The sequence below is a fragment of the Otolemur garnettii genome, unplaced genomic scaffold (assembly GCF_000181295.1).
Source record: "Otolemur garnettii isolate 467f Iridium unplaced genomic scaffold, OtoGar3 scaffold00013, whole genome shotgun sequence".
Classification (NCBI taxonomy): domain Eukaryota; kingdom Metazoa; phylum Chordata; class Mammalia; order Primates; family Galagidae; genus Otolemur; species Otolemur garnettii.
In genome coordinates this window covers 27,263,442-27,282,333 of record NW_003852408.1, presented here as the reverse complement: position 1 = coordinate 27,282,333, position 18,892 = coordinate 27,263,442, and the positions used below count along the sequence as shown (strand labels likewise).

General features: G+C 38.5%; 1 protein-coding gene across 1 annotated transcript in view; it reads left to right on the top strand.

Moving 5' to 3' along the window:
• The first annotated feature begins 203 nt into the window (after nucleotides 1-203).
• The window catches only part of CD28 (CD28 molecule), a 27,951-nt gene continuing 9,262 nt past the window's right edge, over nucleotides 204-18,892 (top strand). The window contains exon 1 of the mRNA XM_003785012.3: nucleotides 204-320. Within this exon, the coding sequence (XP_003785060.1) occupies nucleotides 266-320 (55 nt within the window). The 5' untranslated portion in view covers nucleotides 204-265. The remainder of the gene's footprint in view (nucleotides 321-18,892) is intronic.

Sequence of the window (18,892 nt, the reverse complement as noted above, 5' to 3'; positions counted from 1 at the left end):
ATCAGCCTGGGCAACATAGTAAGACCCTGTCTCAAAAAAAAAAAAAAAAGCCTAAAGTCATCAAAACAATGTAATATCCTGTATGAAATGCTGCAGTCACGGTGCCTTGTAGTTTCGTTCCTTCATTCTGTGCCCTTAAGGGAAGTAAGTTGGTGGTGACCGTAGATGACAGAGCCTGTCAGTTTTGGCACAGGTGTCTTCAGTTCACTTCACACTTTGGGTTCCTCAGGAGGGGGGGCTGGAGCCCTCGCCCACCTTTAGGACAATGATGTTCAGGCTGCTCTTGGCTCTCAACATATTCTCCTCCTTTCAAGTAACAGGTAAATAATTTTAATTTCTTTCCTCTTCTAAATTTGTTTCTTGAGGTCTTGTGACCAGCTTGGTTTATTTTAAATTCCAAACAATCTGTGAAGTGTAGACATTTGAGTGTAGTTCTGTTCTCATGTGGCAACTTAAGACTTAGAAACTGATTCTCAGACTATAGAATTTTAACAAAATAAATTTGCACATAATGTTTGAAAAGTAAATGGACACAAAATAAATTAAATAAATTTTATTTATTTATTAGTCAATGGTGTCTCAAGAATTTTAAACATATATATGCTTTTTTTTAAATTTAAGAAAACTGCTATTAGTAAGTTGGTTCTGAAAACTCTGAATTTAGGCTGCCGGGGTTCACATCACTGATCCAATTCTTACTAGATAAGTTTAGGTGTCTGTTTAAACTCTCTAAGCCTATCTTCTTATCTGTAAAATGGGAATGATAATGAGCTTCATCTTGAGGCCATTGTGAGGATAAAATGAAATAATCCGTGTGATATCCTTAGCTTAGCCAGTGCTCGGCTAGCAAAATAAATCCTAGTTATAATTTACTATGTCTACCCAAATTGAATGAGGATCGAAATGAATCCTAGGGTCCCCACAGAAGTGGGTACAATACAAGTATTGATAAATTAGTTTTCTTTTACAATTGGCTGAGTTTTCCTAGATTAAAATTCTTGAAGTTCCTCAATGGTGATGGGGAGGATAATATCTCTAACACTTACAGAGCACTCACTCTGAGAGCACTTACTTCTCCTGAGTAGAAGGTGGGTATTGCAGTTAACCCCATTTAGATGGAGAGACTGAGGGGTAGGCATGGTAAACAATTTGCCTAAAGATATACAGGCGTCAGTTATCAGAGGCAGTCTGACCCCAGAGCTGGTTCTCTTGCCCACTCTGGTATTCTACCTACCATGATATTGTGGTTATAATTTCATAGACCCGGGTAAATCCAGGGTTAAATCATCTTTGGAGAAATTGTGATTCCCAACAGAAAGAACTTATTATTTTGGTGGTCTGGAGTAAGATATTCATTCAGCTTATTCTCTGAGAAGGGTCCCACTTGGCTCAGAAATTGTACTGATAGGGGCTAACAGGCATGTTTAAATAAAGACAGGTATTTTTCTCAAAAGATACACTGAAAAGCCAGTATCTTCAATTTTATTTCTTATTTGTCTGGGAGGTGCAGAGATTGCATTATTTGTTATTGTTCTTAAACATTATGTGCATATACCCCAAAGAGTATAATTTCCTAGCCTGCAGAAAGATAATAGTTGCATATCCATTCATCTATTTCATGGTGTGATGTGCCAGGGAGCCCAAATTGTGTCTATTTATAAAAGGTGTTGATGAAAGACCTGAGCTTGTGCTAACTTATTTCCCAGTATTTGGTACCAAATATTTAGAGCTACCAAATAAATTCTAAAAAAAATCTGTAATTTATTTAAGAAATATCTTTAACATTTATTTTTAAGGGATCTTTAAAATTTATTTTTAGAGAATATAGAGAAGCCCCTCACCCCAACTGAAAACTATTTAAAATTGGTAATTGTACACAAAATACTTTTCTGATGTGCTTTGTGGACACTTACATCTCATTAATTCATTCACTCCCTTTTGGAGGTTTTTTTGGTAAGGGTCCCCTTCCCCTTAACAAATATTTTTAAGATTTTTTCCTTAGAACATTATTATAGGGCGGATAGCTAAAGAAGCAGTCAGAGAGTTCACACATGTGAAGCCTTTGTTTTCTACTTTGAGATCCATTTACTTTTCAAACATCAACCTGCTTTCCTAATAACTTTCAGGATTTGAGGCTGAGTGGCTAATGAAGAAGGAAAGGGATTGGGGTGGAGGGGACACTTTTGAAATGACTCTTTTCAGTGAGAAAACTTAAGAGAAAGAAAATCATTACAACGTATAAAAATGTATGATCCGTACTACTCCAATGGTGCAAAGCTTTCCGTGTGGTCTTTGTTTCTGTCTCTGTAGTTGCCCTGCATTAAGAAATTATCACTAAGGAAATTCCCTGGTCAAAGTGTAAGTGTCCTCCCTGGGACAGCGAGAAACTCCTGTAACAGCTATGTTGAGATGTGTGTGTGTATGTGCACGTATGAAGAACAGTTTCTTTCCCCGTGAATTTAATAATTCTCACTTATTGGTTCACAGCATCACTTAAAATACTTATGCTATTATAGAAAGATCTTATGGCTAGATTGAAGTAATGTAATTAAGAAAGAGTGACAAATCTTTAACTTAGATGAGTCCTTTGCTAAAGTCATGTGTTTTTTATGAGAGTCGAATACTTGTGCAACTGAGATCAGTCACCAGAGAGAACTTCGTTGGATTTTGGAATATGAGCCCAGCTTGGAAGTGTGGGCTCTTTTAAAAAGATTTGGGATTGATGATAGGCATATGCGCGTACTACGTAGCATGGATTACATTTTTTAGACACTATTGGTTATTTTTCAGTAAGCTAACCAGCCAGTATGAAGACACAAATCAGGCCAACACCGCTTACTTTTCCACAAGGGTGTTCCTTTTCATTTCTCCCCAAACATTAGCAAATAAAGTGTCAAAAAGACCAGTTGGGATACAGTTATTCTGCTCACCCTGCTGCATTCTCCATAGCCCTTCCTTTTCTGAGAGAGACACAGAAGGCAGGGCAATAATTGGCATTTAATGAAAAGTCATAAGGAAAGCAAAGTGATTAGAGACTTTATTTGTACTTCAGTGTTCAGCAGATGACTCTGCTGAGGTAGCTGTCTGCAGAATAAAGTAATTCCCTTCTCACAGTTGAGCGATGCTACAGGGCTGTGCTTGGGAAAATAGGACAAAAAGGAAAACTTTGAAAGATCAATAGATTGCTGTATTTACACGACCCCTAGTACACTGTGGCCAGTTTTGCTGACTTACAAAATTGCCTGGGTGTCTTGTCAAGTAAATCTGATGGATATTTCAAAGTACAGACATTACTTAAGAATTTGCTTTACTCTACTACTATACCCAGGTAATACACTAATTTTTTTTAAAGGCATTCATCCTGCAAAGACTTTTACAGCAAGGACTGTTAAATTAATATCAATATATCAATTCCAGGAAGTAGTATGAGTCATTGCCACAGATAGATTAGAAGTAGAAATGAATCTGTGATTGTAACTCCGAAGCTAAACATTCAAACATTTACTGTCGGTGGGAAGCGGATCTCGCTGCCTCTCCTTCTTTAAGACATAACCTTGTTAATGTCTTTCTTCTGTTTTTTCATGAGTGGAGAAATGCCATATGATTACCACTTGGCTTTTATCTCGTGTGGATATCTTCCTCCAAGTATTTCCTGCATGTAGTGTGCTGACATTTACAAAATGAATTTTAATTTTATGCCGTCAACAATCCCAGAAGAAAATTCCGTTTGTGGTTTATCATCTCTAAAACACTCGCTCTTCATTAACTAGTATAGGCGCTGAGGAGGATATGCAATTCATTTCGACTTTCTTGTCCAAAAGTCAGAGGACAGACACTCCTTCAAAGCATAATTATTTCACTGCAGGTCATTGTAAGGGACAAAGACGTTTGTCTCTTTTTCATCTCGATTAAGTTTTTGTTTGCCATTTTCTTCAAGGAATTTATTATTTATGACATTTCATAGAGGCTAAAACTTTTCTTCCCAGTAGATAGATGAGCAGAACATTAGGAAAACTGATATTTAAGTGGTTTTGTGATTGACTGAAGCGGTCTCTGGTTTTCTAAGCTGTGTTAAAGTATCTTTGTCTATTTTTTTAGGATGATTTCTTTGAACACCCCCACCCCATCCTGCCTTTTGGCCACGATAGGGTATTAGCACTAAAACAAAACAAAACAAAATAGAAACAAACAAAAAAGCCCCCCCCCAATAAAATTCAACTAGAGCTTTCTGTCTGAGAATCATTGCACGAGAATTGGCTCCTGAAGCCAGAGGGACGGTAACCCAGGCTCTGCAGAGAAGTGGTTGCACAGTGGGTGTAAGGTTTTGGTTGTTACTCATTTTGATGACTCCAAACAAGAGAAGGGAGGTGCACCAGATGGGACCCAGCGCTCCCCAGTCAGAGTGTAGAGGTTTGCCCCTGAAGTCCCACCTACTCAGGAAGCCAAGGAGGGAGGATTGTGTGAGCCCAGGAGTTGGAGGCTGCAGTGAGCTATGATTGTGCCACTGCACTATAGCCTAAATGACAGAGTAAGACTCCCTTCTCTTAAAAGAAAAAAAAAAGAACATTAGATAGAAAAAAAGAGCTGCCCAGCCACTTGGTAGAGTGGAAAAAGAGAGTCTAGAGTTCTTTAGCCTTAGTATTTCAATGCTAATTTCATAAGCATATTTTTTAGTCTGGTGTCACCATGCAAGTTACATGTGTTTTTGGTTTTCATTGCTGCAAGAGAATTTGCAAGGTGGCGGAGAATTTCTTACGTAACTTTGGGCTACTCCTTTATCTCTGCATCACCATTACCGTCATCTTTTTCTTTGTAATCGTGTTCATTATCTTAAGAATTCTGGTTGACAAGGTAACCAGGTTAATAGTTCCTAATGGTGTCATTCAGAATTACTCACTGGTAATTCACTTTGGCCTCTGATCTAATCAAGAGCCCTTTTCTGCAGACCCAAATCACCTAGTTGGCTCACAGTGTACCATGTAATGTACTGATTATAGTGTAACTCCTATTCACCCCTCACTAATTCATACAGAAATCCGAATTATTGGCATGTCTGCACGTTTTAGTAACAATGTGGATCCTAGATTCCCTTTTTGAGAACATAGGTGGGTGTTGAACATTTTTTTTTTTTAAACTTTCTGAGAAGGTAGAAGATTGTGCTTCTCATTGTTCAGGGATACTTGACATGTAGTAAAGTCTCAGAATATCATCGGAGATGTATTTTTAGCTTTTGTGTTACTTGATGACTTTCTTTGATATTGACCACTATCAGTTATAAGGGTACATAATTTAAGATGAAAGGGGTTCCATTTTGATCCATAGACTCTGTCTCCCAGAGGGTGAGATGAGTGCTAATGAGGAAAATGTTTCTTTTCACGATGAGACTCCTGGTGGACTAAAACAGGCATTAGTGGGTTTCTGTTCTCTAATGTGCCAGCTCCTTTTCAGGCTTTGGTAAGACAGGTCCTCATTCATATTCAGGCATGTGGTGAATATTTTCTGTGTGCAAGATACTATTCTAGATTCCGTGATAGATATGAAATCCTACTTTGAACTTTAAGGAAGTAAAAATGAGAATTGTGAAATTTTCCTAGAATTGTTTTTCTTACAATTTAGGGCCATTGTGAATAATAGTCTATCCACATGAATCTATTTTTGGGAAAACATTTATAAGGAGAAGCATCCAGAGAATTGCTGGATTCAACCACAGATATTTAGAGACGGGAGGGAATTTAGACTTCTCTCATTTTACAGAAAAGGAAATAGCATTGATGGTTCCTAGAAAGATGACATTTCAGTTTCCTGGTATTTTTGTATGCTTTTAGGCTGGACTTGTCTTACTTTTCTAAACTCTCCTTTCACACCTTAATATAAGAGCTTCAACTCTAAGACTGCAGGTTTCTTCACTGTCTCCACAACTCCATTCTGCCTTTAGGATCTTATCAAGGCTATTTCCTTCTTGAAATTCACTCTTTCCCTTTTCTGTTCATCCAAATCCTGTCTTTTACTGTAGATCTTTGGTGCAAGATTCACCTTTTTTGAGGAAGCTTCTCCTCGATACTTTAGCCTTTATTGTGGACTTGTAAGGGGAGTTCTGGAAGGGTAGCTAAATTTGACAAATATGTATTAAAGTTCTTTTACATTTTAATCTCTATTGGAGTCTGAGGGAATGTAAAAAGAGGAAAAGAAATAAAAATACTTAGCACACAAGAACTGCTTGTGTAATTAATTGAATTCTCTTTGTTTTCATGGATTCCATAATTGAATGGAGAAGACTATAACATCTGGAAACAGATAAATGATAACACTGGCACTCCCCTACCTCACCATGCTATTTGGTGCCTTAGTGAATTTGCATATATTATAGTTATAGTCTGGAAAGTCCCCTACACCTTACACCTGAAAAAGCCTTCTCTGAGACTCAATGTGGCAAATTGAGAGACTTCTTTCCTCCTTTCATTTTTAAAGTTCTATTGTGTGTTGACACATCTACTTTTCCCACTATACTGTGGACTTGTAAGGGGAGTTCTGGAAGGGTAGCTTAATTTGACAAATATGTATTAAAGTTCTCTTACATTTTAATCTCTATTGGTGTCTGAGGGAATGTAAAAAGAGGAAAAGAAATAAAAATACTTAGCACACAAGAACTACTTGTGTAAGGGCAGGATCATATCTTATTCATCCTTATAAGCTGTGTTAGGCACAATGCTTGAAGCATGTAGGTAGTCAATAAATATTTGTTGAAGAAGGAAATGACTGTACTTTTAGTATAAAAAGAAGGACACACAAGAGGAATACTCCAGTAAGATTAATGTAGAGAGGTAAGTCTTTATGAAGAGTTGGGAACTGAGCTACATGTTAAAGGTAGATAGGATTTAGATGAATGATATTATTATCAAAGTAATTGCTATCTAGCATTTATTTGGCACTTATAATGTGCCAGGCACTGTTCTACAATGTGTGTTATTCCAGTGATGGATAAACTAAAAGCTGAAAGCCTTGTTTCACCACTATGAAATCTATCAATGTAGCAAATACACTTGTACCTCATAAATGTATGCAAATAAAGAACCATTTAATCTCCCCCCAAGTCAGATGAAGTAGTTACTGTGATCACTATGATCATGCTATTTCATAGGTGGGGAACCTGAAGCACAGAGTATATAGAGCAACTTCCCTGCGGTCACACAATGACTGAGTATGGAAATCCAGATAGTCTTGCTTCAGGATTCATGTTCTTACCAATGCTATGTTGCTGCAGAAGGGAGAAGCCATATTAATAAAGAAATCAAACCAGGAATATTGTCACTTCATGTTCTTGAAACAGATGGCAAGTCTGAATGTGTAGAGGCATGAAGAAGTAGGGCAGAGTCAGGTTAAACAAAGGATTGAACACCGATAACAGAAGTTCAAGCTTTATTTTTCAGGTGCTTTGAAGTAGCTGAACTGGATAAAAAGAAAATATGTAGGAATTCTTATTTTTGGAGTGAAGCTGAAGTCATGGGAATGATTGGCTAGTTGAAAGGAGAAGGTATAATTACAGAAAAGCAGACTCGAGCTGAATCTGGAAAATAGCTCTGGTTAGGAGTAAGCTAAAAAGGATGACAAGTTAGTGAAGGAGACAGATGTGGTTAGCGAGACCAGAGGGGAATGTCTAATGGAACGTCACCAGGGCCAAAGGGGGAAGGAGTTTTGAAAAGAGACAGTGGTTAATGGCAATATGTGTAGGAGGGAAGGAGAAGTGAATAATGGCTTGGGATTTGGCTGAAAGGAGGCCAGTTGGGATTTTAGAGTTTAGGCAGAGTCATGGGGAAAGACAATAAGACTTCACAGGGTTAAGAAAAAGTGGAGGGAGACAAAACAGCAGGGAAAAAGGAGAAGAAATAGATAAGGTAAAGACAATTATATCACTCAGAATGTCTCACATGGTATTTTGTTCATGGTAGGTATGAAATAAATGTTTACAATCTGAACAATTTACTTACCACATGGAAGGAGCCAAATGCTGGACGTGTTTGTATGTGTGTGCGCATGATGTGTGTGATGTGTTGCATTGCAGGGCTGGTAGGGAGAGAAGGCTGTTAGGAAAGAAAGCAGGAGGGAGAGGGAAAAAAGGAGGGTGGGGCCATTTGTACAAGGAAATCGGGAGGGAGGTCTGAAGCCCAGGAGAGGGAGTACTAGAGAGAGGAGGACAAATCTCTAAGAAGATGGTCAGAAAGAGAAGAGCTTTATAGGGACAGAGTTATTTTGGGATGAGGCCAAGGTAGAGGAGTAATTCCATTCTGGTAAACCAGAGGTTAAAAACTGCCTTGTTAAATAAGTCAATAAAAATAATTTTCTCAAAATAGATCACAGTGCTAAACCTGTATCAGCAAAGGCCACTTCAAAGACTGAGTCATGTGTCTTTTATATTTTTGCCTGAATCCTCAAGAATTCACAATGATTGGACTTGACCTCAGCTCATGGCAGCGATAACAGGGTCACTAGGTTCAAACCAACCCTGCCCAACATTGTCTGCAGGGCTCCTGTTTACAGTCAAGGATGTTAATCTTAGTATCTCCCTGTATATTTCAGAAGAAGGATGTGGTTGCTTGACCTAAAGCCAAGGATTTCTCAAGGTTGAGGGGTGCGATTAGGACTTTTACACTTTTGCACTATGACATAATTTTTCTAGTCCACAGTTTCTTCATCTGATATATGAAGAGGTTAGACTAGAGGATATCTCAGGTCTATTTTCTGGCTTAAAAATCCTTCTACAGTGAAATAAAAAAAATGCCAGTTTTTATCAGCTTTATCAAGGCAATTCACCTCACCCCTTTGTGAATGCTCATCTGATCTGACAGAACAAATGAAAGGAATTGCAAACCAGGTCATCCCTGAATGCTCTTGGAGGGATTGCTCACCAGGATCTTAAATGCTAATGTGCTTAGAAATGATTGTGGGACTTTGGGGGTGTGTGTGTGCAATTTTACCTTTGTTGTCTCTTATTGTCCTATATAAAGATCAAGTCCAACACAGTAATTATTCCAAATAATTGCCCAAATAAAAGTCTATGGCTATCCAGGCCATGACACTTACCTTAGAAATTCTGTATGTGCCAAACCTCTGAGTTGGCTCTTCATAGGTTTAGGATTTAGGTAGAATGGATCAGACAGGAAAAATAGACTGTTGTCTTTTTTATGGGGTTGGCTTGAATGAGGGCTAAGAATGATGGCGGCTTGATGGTTCTCAAATTTGGTCACTAGATTAAAAAATATGTCTATTTAGAAAAAAACATATTAATGGAGGAGGTCCCTCTATACCCATGGGTTTTCTAATGATCTATTAACTGAATTACCATCATAATATTTATACAGAAAGCTATGAGGCCCTGGTTACATGCTATTTGGACTACAGGCAGCCTTTTAGGATAATAAAATTTGATTTGGGGGAGTGGTTTGGCAGCTTTTTGTATGTGGTACCACTTTCATATAAGTGGTACCCATATGTAGCCATATTGTCCTCTGAGATTGCCCTTCTAGTATTAAGAGCAGGGAGGAACTGGGTTGCATTGTACTCAAGTTTGCTTTGTGTTTAGGAAATTTGGGGGTTGGAGTGCTCAACTCTTGTGTTTCTGGGCAGTGTTGACAGCACAGGCAATCGTTTTTAGAAGTTTCAAAATATTAAATGTCTTTCTAGTACAGTTGATTTCTCTATGAACATTTCTGCTCCACACTGGCTTCCTCAACCTCTACTCTTACACTTCTGACTCCTTAGGATGTTTTCTCTGGGATGCCTTACTTGCCTCTCAAACCCAACTTATCTAAATATGAACCTAATAGCTTTTTTCCCAACAAATTTCCTCTCTTAATTTAACTAATTTTGTTAGCAGTGCCTCCACTCTTGCCCTCACACAGCCTATGAACTCCATGTCAGTGTCTATTCCTGCTTGCTGTGAGTCTGCTCAGACCAGCTCCAGGACCAAGTCTACCCCCTTTGACCTCAGCTGCCACCTCCACAGCTCAGGCCTTGTAAACTCATGTCAATGTATTTCTTTGGCCCCCAGAATGATCACTCACCACTGTGCCAACCTTCCTGAAGTAGCATGTCCACACCATTCTCAACTTGGATGTCTTCAGGGTCTGCTGTAACCTTCCTAGTAAAATCCATCACCTTTTCCTGACATTAAAGGAAAAGGACTAAAGGCTCTCTGCGCATCATATCAGCCATCTTCATCCATTTCCTCAGTACATCAATGGAATACTCTGCTATTTCCTAATAAACCCTTACACTAAGGTTAATTCTTTGATTTTAGGCTTCCCAAATTTGCCCCAGAACTCATGGCTCAGCTAAAGGCCAGTCTGTACAAGAGCATTCAGAATCATCCTGCTGGAAACAAGGCCTTGCTTATGTGACTCTCAATGACCTTCTATAGAGGCCATGCTACGCACATGGCTTTGGTGTGGAACTAGTTGTGCACCTGCCTCAGGAGTTCTCCTCAGAGGAAGCAGTTCTGTCTTTTACATCTTTCTATCTCCTAAGAACCAAGTCCATCAAGTCCCATTATTTATTTGCTAAAGGAATGAATAAACTTGTTTTGGCAGAAGTTAGAGTACCAAAGAACAATTCTCTGATCCACCAATATTCCTTTTCAGAAAGTACTCATTGATCATTTTTAATTTTTCTCTCTCAAAAATTAATGTCTGGGTGGTGACTGTGACTCAAAGGAGTAGGGTGCCAGCCCCACATACCAGAGGTGGCAGGTTCAAACCCAGCCCCAGCAAAAAAAAAAAAAAAAAAAAAAAAAATAATGTCTTAGGTCTTGTTACCCAGATGGGACTTTTTACTCCTGAACTATTTGACCTTTGCATTACTTTCTGACAGTTGCTTGTAGCACAATTTTTTTTTTTAAAGGACAAAAGCAAGTGTCCCCCATACTACAGTGTCTAGCTGTGCAGGAATAAAAATAAGGGTTAAATGTGGGGCTTAGACTAGTGCTGGTCAAAAGCATCTTGTTTAGCAAATTTATAAAAAGGCTTGTGTTTCTATTTCTGTTGTTACCTATAATCATTGTTATACTTTCTGTCAATAAGTGTTAATGTGCTTGGTATAACTTATAGTTGTAACAGATAGCGTCCTTGCATAGGGACAGGGCAGTTTGCCTGGCCTGCTTCTCTTAATAGTCTGTCAAAGTGGTTTCCTCTATACAATTCACTTTCCTCTGGTTCTGGTAAATTCCCTGTCCCTTTACCTTTTCAAACCTAAGTGTGGTCATAACTCTGCTGGGGCAAGCTATAGCCCTTTCATAAATAAACCCTCCTACTATTGCCCATTGTTGTATGTGCCATTTGTTTGCTGTTGGGACCATGAAGCAGATAACACAGTCAGCCCTCTGTGAGTTCCATATCTATAAACGCAAACAATCATTGACCAAAGATATAGAATTTGTGAGATGCAGAATTTGTGGATACAGAGGACCAGCTGTTTGTATCCACAGGTTCTGGGGGCTCAACTGTGGGTCTTGAGAATCTACAATTTTGGCATCTGTGGGAGTCCTGGAGCCAGTCCCCCACAGATACTGAGGGGTGACTGATGCACATAGATAAAGCTTATCTAAAGCCTTTTTAAAAAATGGAGATACTTTCTTTAAATCTCCATTCCTTATGAAAACAGGGAGAGTTTCAAGATAATAGACAACAGAAAATTGGATGAAATGACCACAAAGTTATTTTGAAACTGTCACCTGGATTATTATTATTTTTTCATTTTAACATGAATTTCTGGGAGAGAGAGAGTCTGGAGCCATTCAAGGCATGATAAGTCATTGATAGCTCTGTTTTTAATCTTCCTAGTAGCTCAAAAAAGATAGTCTTCTGAATGTTCTGTACTGCTCTTCCTCTCAAATCAGTGTGAAACCAAATCACCTGCTAAAGTTATCAGCCCTCAGAGTTGTGAATCTCTCTTTACCACAGGAGAAACAATTTGTCTTAGAGGTTCCTGAGCAACCACTGGATTGCCTGTAGGGGAGTCTGCCCCTTCTGGACAAAAGGAGCCAGTGGTCAGAGGGCCACGTGTTGAAGGATATCCTGGGCCCAAACAGGAAATGTACTCAGAGGAAAGTTACAGTAACTTAACTAGCTCTGTGGTCAGGAGGGAGGTGTTCTTCTGTGCCAGGGAAACTGGCGTCATCTTCACGATATGCTCACAAACATCATAGGGCAAGATGGCTGAAAAGAGAAGCTTTCATTTTCTTTGGTTCTTACCTAACCCATTAAATTGTGTTCAGTCAGAATTTAAAAAAGGAAACAGCATGATTAGGATCTTATAAACTGTTTTTTCAACTGCAAAAGAAACTCCAGCTGTGATGTGCATAAATGGGACCCGATAAAGGTCTCAAAGTTTCTGGAGGAAAATCACATAGCTTATTAAACACGTGTTCTCACTTTCCAACTGCTTCTTCTACTTGTCGATGCAGACTTTAGTCTTGAGTGCTGCTTACCACACTCTCTGGTTCACCAGCTTCTATGTGCCTTCTTATTTCTTGGTAGCGCTATGATAAAGGAACAAACAAAAGTAATTCACAAAATCCCTACAGACAAAGATTTGCCCAGTTAGGTAAATGTGACTTTATGTACTGACTAATGTTCCTGTTCAATCAATTTGTACACTTGGGCAAGCTAGAATAGAAGTCCTACAATGGCATTATCACTGTTTTTGCATTAAAAAAAATTGATACGAGGGGTCCTATGTCAGTAGATAGTCTGTAGACCTTATCTGGCACCCATCTATGACCTTGAGATAGTCTTTCAAATTGTAAGCAAAATGTTTTGTACATATGCCTTAGATAAAAAAAAAGTTTGCAAATATACTTTCTGTAAATATGAGCATGAAATCAATTCAATCTTGCTGAATGAACAAACTTGTTTTTCTACTCATTCATGATTTAAAACCTAGATGTTTAAATAAATTTATGATTTACTCCTAGATGTCCAAATAAATAAGTTACATCTCAGCTCTTTCATTATTTGTGTGACCTTATTCAAAAAGTCATTTACTTCTTTTGTTTTCAGTTGCCTCTTCTGTAAAATGAGGGATTGGCTTAGATCATCTCCAAGTTTCCATCCAGCTCAGCAGTTTTTGCAGGATGGGACTCCAGCAAAATGGTGGAGAAAATGAAATGTATCTTGTTCTGGTTCTTTTCACATTCCCTTTACTCCCTTTCTTAATGACAGTCTCCTCCCTAACTCTCACTTCAGATACCTAGTACCACCTTCTCTATCAAGTCCAACTTTGAGAGGATCTAGAATCAATCATAAAATAGTTTTGAAATTTTGATGTAAAATGGCAAAGGGAAAAGAACAAGAGCTTAGAAGTGATGAGGCATGGCCTCAAGTCTCCAGGGTCACTTGCTTTTCCTATAACCTCAGACAACTCACTTAGCTCTTTGACCTTGGTTTTCCCATCTGTAAAATAGGTGTGAGGATGATGGTCCTATTTTCTTCACAGATTAATATGGAGTTCAGAAGAGATAAAGTAAGAGAAAGCATTTTGTAGCCTTACAAATGTAAGCCATTGTGTTCCCCACATTATATTTTGGGCTTCATTTTCTTTGGGAATCTGAGTATTAATTGAGGGTCTTTCAAGGTCAGAGAGCCACACTTTAAGGGTACTTATTCATTCCACCTGTGCAGAGGGTTGACCTGGTTACTGAATATAGGAATTGACCCATTTATAATAGGTAAAAAGAGAAAGGTTTTTAGTTTTTTTGGTAACCAACCTGCCCCCGCCAACCCTGGCCCCCATTCTCATGGAAGTCCAAGCAACTTTCGATTTTCCTTAAGTCAGCTATATCACAAGATTATCTGTGGGAAATCTCTTCGTTCTCACTGCCTTGCTCACAAGCAGCAGATAAGTAGCTTCTCACCTCCGATCTTACTCTTCATGTTGCCTATTGTCAGGCAAGAGTTGTGAGGGAAAGAGGTTTGAGGTTACTGTTTCCTGTCTCCACACCTTTAGCTGGTTTAGCTGTTAGGAAAGGCTTTGCAAAGCAAAGCAGTAGATTCATCATCAAAACAACTTGTCAATTCAGTTAGAGAAATGTCAGTCAAGCTAATCTTTTGATACCATAAGCAAATATAGCTGATGGGTTGACAATGTTTCTCTTTTAACCTATAGGTTTGATCTAGGCAGACCTTGACTAACATTCACAAGAAGGAAAATCAAATATTCACAAGCAAAGGGCTAGGTCCGCTAATATCAGTACCAAATTAGCCTAAAAAGGGTGCTTCCCATTCTTAGCATCCACTGGAAAGCAACCAAATAGAAGTTAGTATGGGGAAGCTAAATATTCCTCATATTTTTTTCTGAGTCTAGATTTGTCCTTAAGTTTTACAGTATGTCCTTAAATTATTTGAAGTACTATGGATTCCCAGAAACTCAGAGAACCAAAGTATTATCGAAACTAAATGTTGTCAGATGCTCTGATTATCAGCTGTTTTGATTTATCCAAGCTTTTGCTTTGCTCTCATTGAGTAAAGAGTGTACATTTTTACACATGCTCCATTTTAAGAGAAAATAAGAGGAGTCAGAATGGTGCCTACTGTTAAATCATGTGATCACATATATTCAATATCACTCAGAGTAACTGGTTATCGTTTTCTACCCACTGAAAGTAAATTTCTTTCATTTAGCAACTCTCTAAAGCAGACGTAGATTTTGAGGTCCTATGAGATCGTTTCTCATTTATGTTTCTCTGAATTATTGATATGAATCAAGATAGGACTAAGTGATATAAGGGTATAAATATTGAAAGATAAGGGATTTTGTCAGCTGACTTTAAACTCAGCTTGAACCCTGCACTAGCAGCCTGTTAGCTATATATGAACACATAGTAAGAAAGGTATTTCAAGCATGTGTTTAAGGATCAGCTAATTTAAAAGTTATCTATGTTGGGTGGCACCTGTGTCTCAAAAGGGTAGGATGCCGGCTCCATATGCTGGAGGTGGTGGGTTCAAACCCAGTCCCGGACAAAAAAAAAATTATCTGTGTTGACATAAGAAGAGAAAGGAAACATTGGCAGGTAAATTGGGTGTCTGTTTTTTTTTTTTTTTCGTAAAATGGCCATATCGAAAATCAATAGTTTTCAATCTCTTTCTCAACAAAATCTTAGCACAGAGAGTAACAAAATAGTTTTCCTTCCCCTGTCTGGTTGCTGGATATGCCATCAGCCAGGAGAATGCTGAATATGTAGCCAGCCTAGACACTGGACTCAGATTGGTCCTCCTTCTGTAGTGCTGAGGTAGAGTGGGCTCTGGAGAAATCCAATCAGTCTCAGCAGTGCTGCTGTTTGAATTTGGAGGCCCCACTGTGGAAGAAGAAAAATCCATCTTCCAGTTATCTCACTACATGATGCCTTGTGAAGGAAAGATAGCTTCAGGAGAGAAAGATCCCTGCTTCTCCCCTCTGAAAAACAGCAAACTCTGAAATAAGCTGCAGGGAGTCGGCTGTGTTCCCAGCAAACTTGGAGGTGATCTGTATTTTCTTCACAATGATGCCTCGGGCTGAGAAGATATTTTCCTTATAGCTCAGATGTCCAAACTTCACTTCAGTGTCTAAGCTGCCTATTCTGGTAATGTGAGGAAGAAGAGATGAATGAAGGAGAGGTAGAAGAAAAGGAAGATAGTGACTTTCTTACTGGTCTATGTGGCCTCAGGACAGGCATTTGCAGTTCCTCCTTTCTCATTCAGCACACCTAAGCAAATATCAAGTTTGGCAAAGTGCATCCTGTAAATATTTCTTGTGTTTATCTGCCTCTTTCACACCACATTCCTGTCCCTTATCCCCTCTTGCCTAGAATCCTCTGGATATATCTTATGTGTTCTTTTTGTTTTCACTCTTGTGCCCTTCAAATTTACCTTCCATGTTTTTGCCAAAGTGCCCTATATAAAAATCCCTGTCTTCAAAATCTCTGTTGCCTGTAAGATAGAGCTCAAGTTCCCCAGTGAGGTGAACTATGCTTGCTTTGCCAATCTTATCTTTCATAACTCATGATCCAGAAAATTGAGGTAGCTATAATTTACCTAAATCTGTCATACTCTTTCTCACCTCTTTCTCTCCTTTGCCTAGACTGCTCTTTTTCTCTCTTTGTCTTTTCCTCATACAGTCCCCTAACTCACCCCCAACCACAATGCACATTCTCCCACCTTAACCCAGGTGAGAGACACATCTTAGCCAGGCTAACTTTTACATAGTACAAGTTTGTCAAATCAATGTATGCATGACCCCTCATGACTCAGGAGAGCAGTCATAGCCGCCAGAAATCCTTAGCTGGTTCCCCAAGTATCCCCAGAAGCTCTACCCAGATCACTGTTCCACTATTTGTAAAGCAGTGTCTGTTCAGTTTATAGTCTTTCTTTTCTAGTAGAGTGTGTGGAAGAAACTGAGTGCAATTCATTTTTAGGAAATCAATTCTTCCCTTCCATATGCATCTTAGGAACATGTCACACCCTGAGTTATGCAAGTTATGCTCAGCATATAGCTGGGGTAGAGATGCAAGACCTTCCTTTCTCCCTCCCTTTCCTGGCTCCACCTCACTGTGTGTACCTGGTGGAGGGAGCCAAACTGGGTAACAATCTGGGCTTTCTCTCTAGCTTCACTCACTTTCCCCCACCCACAGTCCTTTTTATCCCCACAAAAAAGTTCTATTCTCATCTTTTTCTTTATATTAAAGGCAGATCAGGAAGAATTTGAATGCCCAATAAAACAAAATCCAGACAATTAGCAACAGAAACACAGATCCCAGAGGGCTCCATAAACAGAAATACAGATGTCTAACCTCTACTCCCTGAAAAGGAGGGGAGATGCTGGCATTTGTTGCTGGGGTTGGTTACCCTTCCAATCAAAATTGGCCTCATGACTCCTTCTAACTAAACAAAGACAAAAGCCAAACAAAATAGAAACAACAAACAAGTTGGATTTTCACAGTAAGACAGGTTGAACTGTTCAATTCTTTCATGTTTACTTCGCAATGCTTCTACAGAATATTTGTTGATTGAATAATAAATGAAACCCAACTTGTTGAGACACAGTTCTGAACAGGGATTTAAGGAGATGGTAGTCAAATTGGCAGCTAGATTTGACAACCATGTTCTTAAATCTTGAAAAATGATATGGTCTCCTTAAGACAGACACAATCAGATCACCATTTTTCACTCAGCAATTATTCAATGAGATCCTGTTAGTCCCTCAGTATTATATAAAGAAATGTAACATGTAGCCCTTGTTGTGAAGAGACTTGGAAACCAGGGGGCTAGGGGAATTATATACAAATCAAAAGCTAAACAAAATGGACTATGTGAAGAAAGAGGCATTCAAAAGGTAGAATCTGACCAAATAGTAATGGAGTGACACAGACAATAATCATTTTGAGATCTGAGAAGAGTGGTATGCTGGGCCATGAAGTCAGTAGACAAAGTGGAGGTAGGAATGCTCATTATGTTCTTGGGGTGTTAACTTAAATGGCCTGATTAATTAGGAGGTTTGGGTTAGAGGAGATGAGGTTGGGAAGTCTATGGAGGCCTATGAATTTGAGGATAAGAAGTTGTGTTTCATTTGTTAGTCTATTTGTTCTCAGACTTGATTGCAATTTACAATTACCAGAGAAACTTAAAAAAATCTGAATGGAATGCCTGGATCTTATACCCCTTAAGATTGTGATTTAATTGGCCTAGGAATCACAGGTTTTTAGAATTCTCCAGATGACTAGTCTAATATGTTGTCAGCTGGAGAAATCAGTTAGTCCATACTGGTTTTCAATCCCTGATGAATATTAAAATCAAGTGGGGGACTTTTAAGATAGTACAAAGGACAACTCATGGAATGGGAGAAAATATTTAAAGATCACATATCTGATAAAAATATATAAAGAAAAAATATATAAATAACTCTATAATCCAATAATAAAAAGGCAAATAGCCAGTTAACAAATGGGAAAATAATCTGAATAGACCTTTCTGTAAAAAGAATATACAAATGGCTAACAAGTACATGAGAAGATGCTTATGTCATTAGAGAAATGCAAATCAAACCATGATGAGACACCACTTCATACTCACTAGGGTGGCCATAATAGAAAAGACAGACAATGATAAATGTTGACAAAGAAGTGGAGAAATAGGAATCCATATACTGCTGGTGGGAATGTACGATGGTGCAGTTGTTTTGGAAACAGTCTGGCAGTTCCTCAAAAAGTTAAACAGAGTTATTATATGACCCAGCAATTCCACTCTTGGTGCATACCCAAGAGGACTGCAAACATATGTTCACATAAAAACCTGTACACAAACGTTTATAGTAGCGTTATTTATAATAGCTAAAAAGTAATGAATGGAAAAACAAAAGGTGGTATATCCATACAGTGAAATATTATTTGGCCATAAAAAGCAATGGAGTTCTGATACATTGATAACATGGATGAACTTTGAAAACATTGTGCTAAGTGAAAGAAACCAGACACAAAAGCCCACATATTGTATGATTCTATTCATATAAAGGTCCAGAATAGGCAAAACTATATAGTCAAAAAGTAGATTAGTGGTGTCTGGGCCTTGAAGGAATGGAGGAATGGAGCATGGCTACAAATTGGTGTTTCTTTTGGGGGTAAGGAAAATATTCTGGAATCAGATAGCTGTGATCTATTCACAACTCTTTGAATATACACCAAATCCACTGAACCATTTTAAAAGGACAAATTTTGTGGTATGTAAATTATATCCTAATAAAGTGGTTATTAAAAATTTATCAATCCTTCCCCACAACTATCCCCAGCATAGACAAATTAAATCAGAATTTCTGGGAGTGAGAGTACCTGAGCCCTCGTATTTTTTTCTAAAGTTCTTGATACAGAGCCAGAATT